Below are 17,879 nucleotides of genomic sequence, written 5' to 3'. Positions count from 1 at the left end.
ATTTAAAAAAGAAAAGAAAGTCTCTTTGCATAGTTATTATGCTATCTACCCTGCCCCACAGTAGGTTTTCAGTGTCAACTTGTATTGGTAGCACTGAGGGTTAAGCGCAGGTGACGCAAAGCGCAAGGACCGGCTTAAAGATCCCGGTTCGAGCCCCCGGCTCCCCACCTGCAGGGGAGTCGCTTCACAGGCGGTGAAGCAGGTCTGCAGGTGTCTGTCTGTCTTTCTCTCCCCGTCTCTGTCTTCTCCTCCTCTCTCCATTTCTCTGTCCTATCCAACAACGACGACATCAATAACAACAACAATAATAACTACAACAATAAAACAACAAGGGCAACAAAAGGGAATAAAATAAAAAGACTAAAAAAAAAAAGAGAGAGACAGTCTGTAGTGTCCCACAGAATAAATGGCAATGACAAATCTGCCCTAGACCAGTAAGCTCCATCTAACTGGCCAGAGCTAGTTTTTTCCTTATTGCCTAACTTTTTTTTTTTCTTTAAGTGACAGCGGGCACAACTTGTACAGAGCAGGTTGTTCTTTGTCCAATCATCTCCGAGATTTAGGGGTGGGGGAGGGGAACCTCCAGAGACCTTCCCAAACTGGAAGGGGGCGGGCCTAGGATGAGAAGGAGCAGTTTCAGCCCATCGTGACGTCTTACGATGCTTGGCACCCCCGCAAACCAATAGGAATGCACAGGGGGCGTTTGAATCGCTCAATCCTAGCGGGGCAGGGGCGGGGCCTCCTGGCATTATAAAAGCGGGGGCGGTGGCGCAGCGGCGGCTGAGATTCTGGCAGCGGTTGTCGGTGTCTGAGCGGGGCCGCTCTTCTGCGCCGCTCCGACCTGACCGCTTTCAGCGCTCTGCTCCGGCGACAGGCTCCCCGGCTCTTTGGCGCCATGACCACCACCACCACCTTCAAGGGCGTGGACCCCAACAGCAGGAACAGTTCTCGGTGAGGCGGCCGGCCGCGCCCGTGCGGCGCGGGGCTGGTGTGGGTGGGCCGCCGCGGGGCTGCACCGCGTGGGCCGGCAGCTGGTCGTTGGCCGTAACGTGCGGGGGTGCGGCGCCCGCGCCGAGCCGGGCGGCGGGACTGAGCCGCCGGGAGCCGCCTTTGTGCCGCGCGGACCCCGCCCGAGTCCCACTGCTTCCATGCGTTTTCTCCCCCAGCGTGCGGCCGAGTTACGGGGACGTGCTGAGACAGCTGACTTTGGCCCCGGCTTTGGGGTCCGCACCCCCGGCTGCCCTGGCTGCCCGCAGGCTCCCCGCCCCATTGTCCCACCCGCGGGCCACGCGCTCGGCTCCGCGCCCCGCGCCCCGCGCTGACCTGCTGCGGCCCGGCCCGGCGGGTGCCTGCCCGGTGGTGGCATCCCGAGCAGGGCGGGCTCGCCGCCAGGACCCTCACCCCCGTCGGGCACCCACCCACCAGCCCTCTTCCGAGGTGCCTCTCCTCTGCTAACAAAGGAAAGACCATCGCCGCTTCCCCTCTCGCGCCCCCTTGATCGTGAGGGGCAGCGCTTCGGTCGCAGCGGGTCGTCCGCACCCAAACCTTCGGACGCGGGGCTGCGGAGCCCCTTCCTCCCGCTCCCTCTGGACGTGGACGGGAGGAGTGGAGCCGGGCTCGGGCTGCCTGGCAGAAGGCTTCCTGTTCTTGGGCGGGGCCGGGGACATCCATTGTCTGTCTCTTCTCACTGTCTCCCTCCACCTGGGAAGCCGGACCTCTCTCCGCACGCATCCCACTGCGTTTGCAAAGTGGGCGCTGGCGTCTGTCCGTCCTGGCACCCTGTGCGAAGCCCTTGCCTACCTCGGCGGAAGGGCTCGGGTTGTGTGGCAGCCGAGTCCACATTGTCTCGGCTGATTGCACACTGTCTTTGCCCCGGGTCTGAGACGGGCATGGCTGGGGATCCTGCTCAAGGCTTTTGGAGGCAGGTTGGATTCTACTTTTTTTTCGGGGATCTATTCTTCACTGGTCCCCTGTGCATCTTGTCTGGCCAGCCTTGGGGTCCTGGGCAAGTGGCACAAAGGGAGCCATTTTGTGGGGCTAAGAAGACAGCCGTGGAGTAGCAGTGTCTCGCAGGGGTTGCAGAACTTGGGGGGACAAAAAGGCCAAAGCAGAGTCTCAGGAGGCGGCCTCGAAAATGACATCTTCCTTTAGATGCCTCCCTTTCCCTTTCACATTGTAGAAAATGAGGAAGATTGGAGAGATAGTGTGGGCTACCGGCAGGCTGGGGGAAGTTGAACACACATCTGCAAAAACATTGGTCACTCCCTCTTCCGTTGTCATCTTTCCAGTGAGATTTCCTTTTCTTTCTTTCTTTCTTTCTTTCTTTCTTTCTTTCTTTCTTTCTTTCTCTCTCTCTCTCTTTCTCCCTTTCTCCCTTTCTTCCTTTCTTCCTTTCTTCCTCCCTCCCTCCCTTCCTTCCTTCCTTCCTTCCTTCCTTCCTTCCTTCCTTCCTTCCTTCCTTCCTTTCTTTCTTTCTTTTTTTCCCCAGAGAGCAGAGGAACAGATTGAGCCTTGGGTTATTATTTTGTGCTATGAGGTCAAATTTATTTCCCAGTCAGACTGTAGCGGTCAGAATTACTAATGTGTAAAAAAAGAAAAAAAAAATTGAGGCGTTTATCCACTGGAGTTGAGTGCAGTTTCTGATGCTTCATAAAGAATTTCAGTAACTAGGTAGAATCCTCACACTAGTTTTCTGATACTTGCCTTTGAAATGTGACATAATTTTTGCTCTACTGAATACAGTGCTTGAATTTTTCTTTTGTCATCAGTTTCCCACCAATACTGTGTCTACTATCACACTGTTTTATTTTTTTTTAACTTCCTATCTCTTCTTCTGTAACCTCACCCAATTCTAGTAAACTTCTTTCCTGACTCCATAAGTACCTGATACATTTAGTCTGGTAGGGAATGGTCTACAAATATCATGGGAATTCTGGGACTTCAAAGGAGAAAGAAAAACTAATTAAAAAAATTGTAATCCATACTACATGGGCACATTTTTGGTAAGTCTCAAAATATATAATACTGATTTAAGTTATGTGTTTAGTTCAGAGAGGCTACTGGAAGTTTTATAATATGTAAAATTGAAATGATTTCTTTCTGATCCAAATCCTTTGTTTGGGAATGCCTTGCTGTTATAAATGGGCTCTAACCACTGACGTCATCGGAGTAGGTACTACCTACTACTATTCCAAGAGAAACTGGGGACCTTTAAAAAGTTGGGTTGATTAGAGCTTTGGCTTTGTTTTTAAGCTGTTTAGGTGCTACTGTTGTTTTGGAGATTTTTATCAAGCTCATTTTTAATTATGATTGGTAAGGAAAATCATTCTTGTCTCTAGGGAAGCAAGATAATAATTTTTTAAAAAGTCCCATTATGTAGGGAGGTAGCAGAGGACTGCTCAGCTCTGGCGTATGGCGGTACAGTCTTTTTTATTTTTATTATTTTATTTATTAATTGGATAATTAATAAATTGGATAATTAATCCAGAAATAAAAAGGGAAGGGAGTGATAGGGAGAGAAACAGAGGTTTGTTCTCTCACTAAAAATTTAATTAAAAAAAAAATAATTGTGGTCCGGGAGGTGGTGCAGTGAATAAAGCACTGTACTCTCAAGCATGAGGTCCTGAGTTCAGTCCTCGGCAGCACATGTACCAGAGTGATGCCTGGTTCTTTCTCTTCTTCCTCCTGTCTTTCTCATTAGTAAATAAATAAAATCTTTTTTAAAAAAATGATTATAAAAACACAAAAAAGTAGTCATTTCAAAGTTTTAAAAAAAATTTTTATTTTCCCTTTTTTTGCCCTTGTTTTTCATTGTTGTTGTAGTTATTCTTGTTGTTATTGATGTCGTTGTTAGATAGGACAAGAGAGAAATGGATAGAGGAGGGGAAGGCAGAGAGGGGGAGAGAAAGATAGACACCTGCAGACCTGCTTCACCGCCTGTGAAGCGACTCCCCTGCAAGTGGGGGAGTTGGGGGCTTGAACCGGGATCCTTATGCCGGTCCTTGTGCTTTGTTCCAAGTGGGCTTAACCCACTGCGCTACCTCCAGACTCTACTCATTTCAAACTTTAGCATGAGAGAAAGCCTGTTAAGAATTTATAGGGTGGTCCGGGAGGTGGCACAATGGATAAAGCACTGGATTCTCAAGCATGAGGTCCTGAGTTCAATCCCTGGCAGCACATGTACCAAAGTGATATCTGGTTCTTTCTCTCTCTCCTCCTAGCTTTCTTATTAATAAATAAATAAAATATTTAAAAAAAGGGAGTCGGGCTGTAGTGCAGCGGGTTAAGCGCAGGTGGCGCAAAGCACAAGGACCAGCATAAGGATCCTGGTTCCAGCCCTGGCTCCCCACCTGCAGGGGAGTCGCTTCACAATAATAACTACAACAATAAAACAACAAGGGCAACAAAATGGAATAAATAAATAAAATTAAAAAAATATTAAAAAAAAGAATTTATAGGATACCTTTAATTATTATTTAAGCAGTTCAATAAACCAAGTCTAAAATTATCTTCATAAAATATATGCGTGAACACACTTTATTTGAGTGCCTTGAGCACTGGTCAGGCCTGACAGGTACTAGGGATTTGTGCTTTGGCACCAAGCTTGTGGGTTATCTGACATTGGACATTTAATGTTCTTCAGGACCTGATTTTTCTTTCTTTTCTTTTTTTAAATATATTTATTTCCTTTTGTTGCCCTTTTTTTTTTTTGGTAGTTATTGATGCTGCTGCTGTTGTTGGATAGGACAGAGAAATGGAGAGAAGAGGGGAGGACAGAGAGGGGAAGAGAAAGACAGACACCTGCAGACCTGCTTCACTGCTTGTGAAGCGACTCCCCTGCAGGTGGGGAGCCAGGGGCTCGAACCGGGATCCTTACGCCAGTCCTTGCGCTTTGTGCCATGTGCATTTAACCCTCTGCGCTACCACCCGACTCCAAGATTTTGCTTTCTTTATAGTAAAGATTGGGGGTGCTAGGTGCTGGCACATTTGGTTAAGCGCACACATTACAATACACAAGGACTCAGGTTCAAGGCCCTGGTCCCCCCACCTGCAGGGGGAAGGTTTCATGAGCGGTGAAGCAGGGCTCCATGTGTGTCTCTCTGTCTCTTTCCTTATCCCCTCCCTGCTCAATTTCTCTCTTTCTCCATTCAATAAATAAGTATTGAAAAACAAGATAAAGATTGGGGCTGGGTGGTGGTACACCTGGTTGAACGCACATGTTACACTGAACCCAGGTTCAAGCCCCCCCTACCCCACATGCAGGGGGAAGCTTTGTGAGTGGTGAAGCAGTGCTGCAGGTGTCTCTGTCTCCCTCTATCTCCCCCTTCCCTCTTGATTTCTAGTTGCCTCTATCCAATAAATAGAGATAACTATATATATGTACATATATATAAAGATTGGTGGCCTGGGCAGTGGCACAGTGGATAAAGTTTTGTTACTCTCAAGCATGAGGTGCCAAGTTCAGTCCTCAACATTGCTTGTAGTAGAGTGATAGTCTTGGTCGTTCTCATTAATAAACACATATTTAAAAGTAATAAAGTAAAACTGCTGGGACTTGGCAGCAGAGTGAGTACTTCACATGTACTTACTAGGTTTTGGCCTTAATTGCTACCACTACAAAGTAAAGCTGTTGAGTTTGCTATCAGAGCTCAGCACACCGCCTGTATCTGTCCTTCTTTTCATGGCTTCTGTCTATCGCGGTTTAGGAAGTCCTTTTCTTCAGGAGCAAGATCACATTCATATATGTGCTCTTAATTTTGTTATCTTGAGGTGGAAATACTTGATGTAACTGATAGAAGTATTTTGTTTGATCAGAATAACCAGCCAGTAAACACAAAGCATATATTTTTCCCTTTGGATCTGAAAACTCCACGGACAGTCTTCCCCCACCCCCCGAAAAGTATGTATATTTGTATATAGTGGTCTGGGAGGCGGCTCAGTGGACATAGTATCGGACTCTCAAGCATGAGGTCGGTTCTTTCTCCTCCTTTCTCTTTAATAAATAGATTTTCTTTTTTCCCTTTCACCAGAGCAATACTTAGCTTTGGCTTGTGCCTGGGATGTGTTTGTGGTTGGGAAGGGGGGAAGAACTAAACCTATAGCCTCCGGCATAAGGTAAAAAATTTTAAAAAAATTATTTTTTTTCCATTTTGCTGCCCTTTTTTTTTTTTTTTTATTGTTGTTGTAGTTGTTGTTATTGACGTCGTCGTTGTTGGATAGGACAGAGAGAAATGGAGAGAGGAGGGGAAGACAGAGGGGGAGAGAAAGGTAGACACCTGCAGACCTGCTTCACCGCCTGTGGAGCGACTCCCCTGCAGGTGGGGAGCCGGGGACTCGTGTGCCACATGCATTTAACCCACTGCACTACCGCCCGACTCCCAAGTTTGTTTTTTTTTTTTTAATCTTTATTTACTGGATAGAGACAGCCAGAAATCGCAGAGCAGTGGGGCGGGCATCTCCATTCTGAATGTTTTGAGTGGTCACAAGTTAGATTGACTTTTTCCAGGAGAGCAACAAATTGGTCAAACTATATCAGGAAGATTTGGAAATGTGAAAGCACATTCCATATTGAACAAATATTATAAATGATGTCCACAAAATGAACTTAACTTTCTTGTACTGACTTTCCCCATGTTTATTGGAGAGCACGTGGGGCTAGGTGGCGCACCTGGTTAAGTGCATGTGTTAAGGACTTGGCTTTAGGCCCGTTTCCCACTTTCAGGAGGAAAGCTTCGCAAATGGTGAAGCAGTACTGCAGGTGTCTGTCTCTGCACTTCCTGTTCCCTCTCAAATTCTCTATCCTATCAAATAAAATAATTAAAAAATATTTATTTATTCCCTTTGGTTGCCCTTGTTGCTTTATTGTTGTAGTTATTATCGTTGTTATTATCATTGTTGTTAGACAGGACAAAGAGAGGAGGGGGAGAGATCGACACCTGCAGACCTGCTTCACCACCTGTGAAGCAGCTCCCCTGCAGGTGGGGAGCCGGGGGCTCAAACCTGGATCCTTACCCTGGTCCTTGGGCTTCGCACCATTCGTGCCACGTGCGCTTAATCCACTGCGCTACCGACAGACTCCCTCTCTTCCCCTCCTCTCTCCATTTCTCTCTGTCCTGTCTAACAACTACGACATCAACAACAACAACAATAGAAAACAAAACAAGGGCACAAAAAGGGAAAAATAAATTAAAAAAAGAAAGACACCTGCAGCATTCCTTCGCCACTGGCAAAGCATTCCCTGTGCAGATGGGGACCGGGGTTTGAACCTAGATCCTCTGGCATTGTAACCACGTGTGCGCTCAACCAAGTTCACTACCACCTGGCCCCTTAATATTTCATTTTTTTAAAATTTTTTATTAATTTTCCCTTTTATTGCCCTTGTTATTTTTATTGTTGTAGTTATTATTATTGTCGTTGTTGTTAGATAGGACAGAGAAAATGGGAAGACAGAGGGGGAGAGAAAGACAGACACCTGCAGACCTGCTTCACCATCTGTGAAGCGACTCCCCTGCAGGTGGGGAGCCGGGGGCGCGAACTGGGATCCTTACGCTGGTCCTTGTGCTTTGTGCCACGTGCACTTAACCCACTGCGCCACCGCCCGACTCCCAGTATTTCATTTATTGTAATGAGAGAGACCAGAGCAACTGTGCTTATGGCGGTGCTATGGAATTGAACCTGGGGCCTCAGGCAGAAAGTCTCTTTATATACCATTACACTGTCTCCCCAGCTTTTCTTTTTCCCCCAGAGCACTGGTCAGCTCTGGTTTATGGTGGTGCTGGGGATTGATCCTGGGATTTTAGAGCCTCAGGCATGAGGGTCTCTTTTCATAACCATTATGCTATTTACCCCACCCCCATCTGCTATTTCTTCCTAGCTAGGTTATTTATTATTACTATTATTTGATAAGAGACAGGGAGAAATAGAGAGAGGCGGAGGAGATAGAGACAGACGCCTGCAGCCCTGCTTCACCACTCCCTGTAGGTGGGGAACCAGAGGCTGTACCTGGGTCCTTGCAAACTGCAGTGAGTGCTTAACCAGGTGTGCCGACTCCTGGCCTCCCAATCTGCTATTTCTGAAAATTTTAATATATTTATTATTGGAGAAAGACAGAGGAATTGAGAGGTGAGGAGAAGATAGGGAGAGAGACAGACACCTGCAGCCCTGCTTCAGCACTCATGAAACTTTCCCCCTGCAGGTGGGGACCAGGGGCTTGAACCTGGATCCTGTAGCACTGTGATGTGAGCTCTTAGCCAGGTGTGCCACCGCCTGACCCTCCCCACCTGCTATTTCTCTCTCTCTCTCTCTCTCTTTTTTTTTTTTTTTTTGCCTCCAGGGTTATTGCGGGGGCTCTGTGACTGCACTGCAAATCCACTGCTCCTGGAGGCTATTTTTCCCCCATTTGTTGCCTTTGTTGTTATTGTTGCCATTGTTGTTGGATAGGAAAGAGAAATCGAGAGAGGGGGAGAGAAAGATAGACACCTGCAGACCTGCTGATTCACCGCTTGTGAAGCAACTTCCCTGCAGGTCGGGAGCCAGAGGCTCGAACCAGGATCCTTGAGCTTCACTCCATGTGCACTTAATCTGCTGCGCTCCCGCCTGAACCCCCCCCATCTGCTATTTTTTAAGGTACACCAAGAAGCCTGTCTTCTGTGATGATTTTCACCTTAATTTTTTTTTAAAAGATTTTATTAATAGAATATAGGAGAGAGAGAGAGAGAGAAAGAACCAGATATCACTCTGGTACATGTGCTGCTGGGGATTGAACTTGGGACCTCATGCTTGAGAATCCAGTGCGCCACCTCCTGGACCACACCTTAGTTTTTTTATGTTTTTATTATCTTTATTTATTTATGGATAGAGACAGCTGGGACTGAGGGCTTGAGCATTGTAATCTGCGCTTTACCAGCCCCCCCCCCCCCCCACACACACACACAATCTTTTTTTTACCAGAGCACTGCTCAACTCTGGCATATGGTGCTGTGGGGGATTGATTGAACCTGGGACGAGTCTCTTTGCATAACCATTATGCTACACCCCCACCCCACACATGATTTGTGGCAAGGCAGAGAGAGTGCGAGAGTCCATAGCATCTAGTTTCCTTCAGTGTAGTGGGAGCTGGGCTCAAACCCGATTTTCAAGCTCTTTAAACTTCCTGGTGTGATAATCCTATTAAAATGTAGCTTTTTAAAAAAAATTTGTTTTTCTCCTATCATAGGCCAGGATATAAAGTAGCATTTTGTATTTGAATATCCTGTATTAAATTTATGTGGATGGAGTCAATTCCTTTCTCCCAGTTGGGGAATAAATGGGCCAAGGATATGAAATGAAAGATTTTGAAACATTTATGCTCAGAAATATTTAGGCCTGATAAGAAGTTTATGTTTTGCCATTATTTCTAGAGTTTTGCGGCCTCCAGGTGGTGGATCCAATTTTTCACTGGGCTTTGATGAACCGACAGAACAGCCTGCAAGGAGGAACAAAATGGCATCGAGCATCTTTGGGACACCGGAGGAAAATCCTCCTTCCTGGGCCAAGTCAGCAGGTACTAACTACTTAGATTGCGGATTCCTTGTCAGAGGGTAAACTCAGCAAGAACAAGCCTAGCAGCTTTTGTGCTAACTCGCACAATCTCTCTTAATCATAAGGCAAAGATAAGTCTGTCTTCACATGAAAGACGGAGGCTAAAGTGGCTAGGGAGGTTTGGACCCTCAGGCTTCAGGTTCTCTTTGCATAACCATTGTGCTACCTGCCCCCACCCAAACATTTTTTTTTCCCCAAAAAAACACTGTCAGGTTTGGTTTATGGTGGTGCCAGGCATTGAACCTGGGACTTTGGGAGCTTCAGGCATGAGTCAGTTTCTCTCTGTCTCTATCCAATGTATACATTAATAACTTTTTTAAAATCCCAAAACATGCTATTAGTAAATGTCTGCATTTTAGTATTTTATTTATTTATTGAGTAGAGACAGAAATTGAAAAGGGGGGAGTTGAGGGAGAAGAAGCATTGCTTCACTGCTTGTGAAACTTTCTTCCTTGCAGGTGGGTCCCGGGCTCGCATTTTCAACATGTGCTCAACCAGGTGTGCTGCTACTGCCTGGCCTCCAGTCATCTTAAAAGATTGAGAAATGGGAAATACTGAGTCTGTGTAGATCGAATAAGGAACAGTGAAGTTAGATCATGTCGGCTTCCTCTGTAGAGACGGTGTTCTAATGCTGGTTTGCTCACTGGACGACGGGCATGCCTGGTGGCTCAGGTTCCATTTCCTGGCGTTGCCATAAGCCTGAGCTGATCAGTGCTTTGATTTCTCTGTCTTTTAAAAATCAGTCAATGAATCTTTTTTGTTTTGTTTTTAAGGTTCACCACCCAGGTGAGCTAGCTCAGCTGGTAGAGCACAGGATTTGCATAGCTGAGCCTCCTGGTTTGTGCCAAAGTGGTGGTCCAGTTCCCCTCACTCCTCTGATTTATTCAGCTGTGGGCAGCGTGTGGCTTACGGATGTAAGATTCCACCAACCCCAGAACAACTTTTCCTCTTTTCTTTCTCTCCTTTTTTAAATTTAAATTTAATTTTTTTTTTATTCCCTTTTGTTGCCCTTGTTGTTTTATTGTTGTAGTTATTGTTGTTGTCGTTGTTGGATAGGACAGAGAGAAATGGAGAGAGGAGGGGAAGACAGAGAGGAGGAGAGAAAGACAGACCCCTGCAGACCTGCTTCACCACCTGTGAAGCGACTCCCCTGCAGGTGGGGAGCCGGGGCTCGAACCAGGATCCTTATGCCGATCCTTGTGCTTTGCGCCACCTGCACTTAATCCGCTGCACTATAGCCCGACTCCCTAAATTTAATTTTCTTGTGTTTATTATTTAGTGGGTAGAGACAGAGAAACATAGGGGGGAATGGGGGGGGAGAGAGATGGGGACCTGTAACACCACTTCACTTTTGAAACTCATCCCCATGCAGGTGGGGACTAGGGGCTTGTACCTGAGTCTGTGCACATGGTAACATGTGCTCTCAACCAGGTGCACTGCTGCCTGGCCTCTCAGACCTAAGTTTTTCAGCTGCCCTGGCTCCCCACCTGCAGGGAAGTCACTTCACAGGCGGTGAAGCAGGTCTGCAGGTGTCTATCTTTCTCTCCCCCTCTCTGTCTTCCCCTCCTCTCTCCATTTCTCTCTGTTCTATCCAACAGTGACAACACCAACAATAATAGTAACTACAACAACAGTTAAAAAAAAACAAAACTAACTTCCTTTGGTACAGAGATGCTGGGTCTCAAAACTGGTCCTCATGCATGGTAAGGTGCTTGCTCTACTGTGTGAGCTAGGACCCAACCCAGTTCCTTTCTAAAGACTTAAGTAAGAATTAAAAAAAGAAAAAATGAACAGTGGTCCGGGAGGTGGCGCAGTGGCTAAGGAACTAAACTCTAAAGCATAAGGTCCTGAGTTCAGTCCCCGCCAGCACATGTACTAGAGTGATGTCTGGCTTTTTGTCTCCTCCTATGTTTCTCATTAATAAATAAATAAAATCGGGAGTCGGGCGGTAGCGCAGCAGGTTAAGCGCACGTGGCACAAAGCACAAGGACCGGCTTAAGGATCCCGGTTTGTGCCCCCGGCTCCCCACCTGCAGGGGAGTCGCTTCACAAGTGGTGAAGCAGGTCTGCAGGTGTCTGTCTTTCTCTCCCCCTCTCTGTCTTCCCTCCTCTCTCCTTTTCTCTCTGTCCTATCTAATAATGATGACGACAACAACAACTACAACAATAATGAAAAACAACAAGGGCAACAAAGGGGAAAATAAATAAATAAATAAATAAATAAGAAAATATTAAAAAAAGAATTAAAAAATAATAATAAATAAAAAATTGGTGAATGGGGGTAAATAGCATAATGGTTATGAGAAGAGACTCTCATGTCTGAGGCTACAAAATCCCAGGTTCAATCCCTCACATCACCATAAACCAGAAATGAGCAGTGCTGTGGAGTATAAGAAAAAAATTGGGGCTAGGTGGTGGTGCATCTGGTTAAATGCACGCATTACAGAGCGCAAGGACCCAGGTTCAAGCTGCTGGTCCCCACCTGCGGGGCGGGGGGGGGGGGGGGGGGGAGCTTCATGAATGGTGAAGCAGGGCTGCATGTATCTCTCTGTCTCTCCCTGTCTCCCACCCTCAATTCTTCTGTGACTCTATCTAGTAAATAAATAAAGTAAAAATTAAAAAATAGAGACTTTGAAAGTCTTTTAACAAACAAACAAAAAAATAGGTCATATTAATTTGTGAGGGAGAGAACCAGAGAATCGTTGTCACACATGGGATGCTGGAAATAGAACTTGAGACCTTGTGCCTAAGATTCCCCAGTGCTTTTTATCCACTAAGCCACCTCACTGGTCACCCTTTTTTTTTTCCCCCTAAATATTTACACGAAAGAGAAGCCAGAACATCAGTTCTGATACATGTTATGCCAGAGATTAAATTGGGAACCTTGGGCATGAAAATATGATGCTCTATCAGTTGAGCTGTTTCCCCAACTACTCCAAAATAAATCTTCTCTCCCTCTCTCTGTCTCTTTTTAACCAGAGCATTGATCAGCTCTGGCTTATGGTGGTGTGGGGAATTGAACCTGGAACTTTGGAGACTTACGAGGAGAGTCTCTTCGCAGAGCCATGATGCTATCTACCCCCCCTAAAATAAATCCTTATGTGTCTTGCTTTAGGTCTTTTTTTTTTTTTTTTTTTAACACCTTTCTTCTAACTTCATTCCTATATTTGGGTAGAGACAGAAGGAAATTGAGAGGCGACTGGGTGGGGAGATAGGAAGAGAAACAGAGAGAGATGCCTGCAACCCTCCTTCACCACTTGTGAAGCTTTGCCCCTGCAGGTGGGGGTATTACATTTCTCAAGAAAATATATTTTGATTCAGGCGCCAAGTCTAGTGGGGGCAAAGAAGATTCTGAGTCATCTGGACCCCAGAGAAGGAACTCTTCTGAAGCAAACTCTGGAGACTTCTTAGATCTGAAGGTCAGTGTGGAGACTTTCTGTGTATTTCCAAGGTAGGGGACGGGTGGGGGGAGAGGAGGGCCATCTCTGAAGTGAAAACAGTCCAGAATTAAACTCCCTGCTTTTAAACCATGAGCTTCATTACGCTTCTAGAATTTCACAGAGAGATGATGAAGGAACAAAGTGCGTTTCTTCTGACTTTGACCTAGATCCCACGTCTCTTCTACCCTCAGGGCGAGCCTTCATGCCTTCAGTGTTAATTTTTGGAACTTGTGAAATGCGTTTATATGTGTGAGAGAGCTTAAATGAGCTCTAGTATATACGTGTATATAGTCACTGGGATTGTCCTCTGAAAGGCTAGTCAATATTAGATCCCCACTAAGGTTTCTGTGCAAGTATGTTTGGTGGCGGTTACTGTCCTGGGGTAATTTGTCTTGCAGCATTTTTCTATAGCTTTGTCTCAGGTTGATGTCTGAGACTGTTCCTCACTGCATCTAAATAGAAACTCATTTTTTATTTCAAATAGGTAAGATAGTAACTTCCCTGAACTGTGATTATTAGGTTGTGTGTTACAAAATCAAATTCTGAAGTGATTGTTCTTTCTCCCGCAGGGAGAAGGTGATATTCATGGTGAGTATTGAGCTTAATGTTCTGTCAGTGGTTTTAAAATGTAACAGAACTTTGATTTACATTTCTTGGGGAGACAGGTGAAAAGCTCATGCTGGTATATGGCGAGGAAAGAATAAAACTGGCAAGTTAGCAAACACGGCCACATGTGATACTGGCTATTAAGAATAATGCTAGAAATGTAGAAATGAGAGGGCTGAGCAGACAGCATAATGGCTATGCAAAAGGACTTTCATGGGGGACCAGTGGTATCGCAGCGGGTTAAAGCGCATGTGGCACAAAGCGCAAGGATCGGCGTAAGGATCACAGTTTGAGCCTCCGGCTCGCCACCTCCAGGGGAGTCGCTTCACAGGCGGTGAAGCAGGTCTGCAGGTGTCTTTCCTCCTCTCTGCCTTCCCCTCTCCATTTCTCTCTGTCCTATCCAACAACGACAACATCAGCTACAACAATAATAAAACAACAAGGGCAACAAAAGGGAAAATTAATAATAATAATAATAAGAGAATCTCTTAAAAAAAAAGTCCCAGGTTCAACCCCTCGTACTACTATAAACCAGAACTTAGCAGTGCTTTGGTCTCTGGCTCACTTTTTTCTTTGTATCTCTATTTCATATATGTATGAAATGCATGAAAAAGGAGAAAACGGACCTGTGCATTAACAACCACGGTGCATGTTATACTTGGGGGACTGTAGGAAAAGGCTCTGGCATTTCAAACAAGTCACAACATTCAGCTTGCAAAGTGTGGTACTGTGCCAAGGTGCACTTTGTAAATGAGGTGTACAAGGTGGCTTTGTAAATGAGGATTTAGGGAGCAGATGTAAATTTTTCATGTAGCATTTATTTTTACCAATTATATGTGGGAATGAGCTATAATCATTTAGTTGATTATATTTTTTATTATTAGAGACAGACACCTGCAGCTCTACTTAACCACTCGTGAAGCTGTCCCCCTGCAGGTGGGAACCAGCTCAAACCTGAGTCCTGTGCACTGTAATGTGAGTGATTAACTAGGTGTGCCTGGCCCCCCAGATAAGACATTTTGCTCCTTCCTTGTCAAACATTGTTTCCTGATGGGAAAAGTAGAAGAATCTGCTGAACCCTGGGGTGCTTCCTTAAGGGAAAAAGTACATTTTTGGGACAAATTATTATTATTATTTTCCTCTAGGGTTATTGCTAGGGCTCAGTGCCTGCATGACGCATCCACTGCTCCGATCACCTTTTTTTTTTTTAAAGATTTTTTAAAAAAATATTTATTTCCTTTTTGTTGCCCTTGTTTTTATTGTTGTTGTGGTTATTATTGCTGTTGATGTCATCATTGTTGGATAGGACAGAGAGAAATGTAGAGAGGAGGGGAAGACAGAGAAGGGGAGAGAAAGACAGACACCTGCAGACCTGCTTCACCGCCTGTGAAGTGACTCCCCTGCAGGTGGGGAGCCGGGGCTCGAACCGGGATCCTTACACTGGTCCTTATGCTTTGTGCCACCTGCGCTTAAACCGCTGCACTATCACCTGACTCCCTTTTTAGCTTTTTATTCTATTTTATTTTTTTTTATAACCAGAGCACTGTTCAGCCCTGGCTTATGGTGGTGGTGGTGGGGGGGATTGAACCTGGGACTTTGGAGCCTCAGGCATGAGAATGTTTGCATAACCATTATGCTGTCTACCCCCTGCAACTCTAGGATTTTTCACTGTAATCCTCTTCATGTTCTGAAATGCTCTACTGTCAAACTGTATTTAGTGAAATTAAACTAATCTAGATTCATTTACTTTAGCCAGTGGATCCAATTAGAAATTTGGGAGGTCTAGAGTAATGTGTGAGTGCTAAAATTATGGGGAAATACACCATTTGCCTTGCAGACCGGACTACTTCTCCCCTTCCAGTGCAGGTCGTTACAGATCTTCAGGCAAATAGCTCGTCAAACAGCTCAGTTTGATGAGCTCCCCCCGTCCTTTTTATTGGTTGTCAGTTTTGGTACCTATTTTAGATTGCTGACTGTTGATCCCTAGCATAGAATATGAAGGGCGCGACAATGCATGACGGTGACTGTGGTGGGATTGGCAGGTCACATGCCTTTACTTTCTGTGAGGTCCCAGGGTGGAGCGCCTGGACTACACGGAGGCACCACAGGGCCTTGAGCAAGCTTCGCAGGCAGTGGGAATTTAATATTCGTTCTTTTAAAATATTTATTTTTTTGCCCTTGTTTTATTGTCGTAGTTATTATCGTCCCCTCCTTTCTCCATCTCTTTCTGTCCTATCCAACAACAAAAGCAATGACAACACTAATAACAACAACAATTAACAAAGGCAACAAAAATGGGAAAAAAATGACCTCCAGGAGCAGTGGATTCATAGTGCAGGCACTGAGCTCCAGAAATAACCCTGGAGGCAAAAAAAAAAAAAAAAAAAAGAATGAAAGGAAGAAAGAAAAGAAGAAAGAATTAATGGACAGGAAGAAGGCACCGTGCAGTGAGTGGCGCACTTGGTTAAGTGCACAAATGACAGTGCACAAGGTCCTAGGTTCAAGTCCCCATCTACAGCTGTACTGTAGGGAAGCAGTAATGCAGGTGTCTTTCTATCTCCTCATCCCTCTCTCTCCCCCCCTTTCTTGTATCCATTAATATTTAATGGACAACTGTTTAATTCATCCTTTGTCATTTTTAATTTTTTTAAAAAAATTATCTTTATTTCTTTATTGGATAGAGAAAGCCAGAAATCGAGAGGGAAAGGAGAGACAGAGAGGGAGCCAGGCAGTGGCGCCCTTGGTTAAGCGCACACATTACAGTGCACAAGGTCCTAGGTTCAAGTTCCTGGTCCCCATCTGCGGGGGTGGGGTGGGGGGGTGGCAGTGATGCGGGGCCACAGGTGTCTCTCTGTCTCTTTGCCTCTCTACCTCCTCACATCTCAAATTTCTTTCAGTCTCCATCCAATAATAAATAAATACATAAGAGACAGACACCTACAGCACTGCTTTACCACTTGTAAAGCTTTCCCCCTGCAGGTGGGGACCAGGGACTTGAAACCATGTGCACTGTAGCGTGCACTCAACCAAGTGTACCACCATCTGGCCTCCCTCTCTTGATTTCTCTTATTTTTTGTTTTTGTTTTTCCCAGAACACTGATCAGCTCTGCTGGCTTATGGTGGTACAGGGGTTTGAACCTGGGACTTTAGAGCCTCAGGCATGAGAGTCACTTTGCATAACTATTATGCTATTTACCCTGCCCCTCTTTCTATTCTTTTTTTTTTTTTTTTAAAGAATTTAGAAATGAGGAAGCTCTGCCCTTACACACAGGTCAAGGACTTGGAAACTTATATTTGTGTTATTTAGGAAGGGACATACATAGAAAAGACTAGGGTCAAATGCAGGGAAAAAAATTAATTAATTATGGGTTAATAGGGGCATAATTGGTGGTGTTGTTTTCACTACCTCTCCAGGCATGCTTCAAACCATCCTATTAAGAAACTTACTTTATTCTTCCATGTACAAGTACTCAGGTTCAAAGCCCTTTTCCCCATCTGCAAGGGGGAAGCTTCACAAGCACTGAAGCAGTGTTGCAGGTACCTCTCTGTTTCTGTCTCCTACTCCATTTCTTTCTGTCTCTATATAAGAAAAAACCTCCAACATAATCTTTAAAATAACAAAAACAAACCCTGTGGGGATTGAACTGGGGACCTCAGAGCCTCAGGCATAATCATTATGCTGCCTCCCCAGCACTCCCTGCCCCATTTTTAGATCCCTTAACCAGAAGTAGTCACTACCCTTCAAAATTGTTTTCCTAGAAAATGTGGACATGGATTTGCAGGCCAACCTGGGGCAGACTGAAGAGAAACCGGTGCCCGCTGCCCCTGTGCCCAGCCCAGTGGCTCCAGCCCCAGTGCCATCCAGAAGAAACCCTCCCGGCGGCAAGTCCAGTCTTGTCCTGGGTTAGCTCCAGCTGTCTTGAAGTCTGTCATTTTGTTTGTTTCCTCCATTCTTGTGAACTGCACAACTTGAGCCTGACTGTACATCTTTTGGATTTGTTTCATTAAAAAAGAAGCACTTTATGTATTGCTGTCTTTTATCTTATTATTATTATTATTATTATTTTCTAAGAACAGGTTTTACCTTTCCTATCCTGACTTCTCTGGGTTCGTAGGCCATGGCATGAGTGTTTTCTTGTAGTAGGTTGGAGGGCAAGCTTTGTGACACTTAGTACTGTGTTTTTAAGAACAAATAATTTGGTTTCAAATGTGTTAGGATCTTTTGTACTACGGTTTTTAAAACCCCTTCCCCAGT

The 17,879-nt window shown here is 45.3% G+C and overlaps 1 protein-coding gene across 2 annotated transcripts; it reads left to right on the top strand.

The window, feature by feature from the left end:
* The first annotated feature begins 770 nt into the window (after window positions 1–770).
* JPT1 (Jupiter microtubule associated homolog 1) lies at window positions 771–17,647 on the top strand. 2 transcript variants are annotated; one of them, XM_007524753.3, is made up of 5 exons: window positions 776–951; window positions 9,399–9,541; window positions 12,900–12,997; window positions 13,588–13,606; window positions 17,384–17,647. In XM_007524753.3, exons 1-5 carry the CDS (start codon window positions 896–898, stop codon window positions 17,530–17,532), a joined length of 465 nt encoding a protein of 154 aa, XP_007524815.1. In that variant the 5' UTR covers window positions 776–895; the 3' UTR covers window positions 17,533–17,647. The 2 variants fall into 2 exon arrangements, with proteins under 2 accessions (XP_007524809.2, XP_007524815.1); XM_007524747.3 differs by lacking the exon at window positions 13,588–13,606 and having other exon boundaries at window positions 771–951.
* The last annotated feature ends 232 nt before the right edge of the window (window positions 17,648–17,879 follow it).

Source organism: Erinaceus europaeus, chromosome 12 (assembly GCF_950295315.1).
Source record: "Erinaceus europaeus chromosome 12, mEriEur2.1, whole genome shotgun sequence".
Lineage (NCBI taxonomy): Eukaryota > Metazoa > Chordata > Mammalia > Eulipotyphla > Erinaceidae > Erinaceus > Erinaceus europaeus.
The sequence above is the reverse complement of the archived record's forward strand: the minus strand, read 5'-3'. Positions and strand labels throughout refer to the sequence as shown.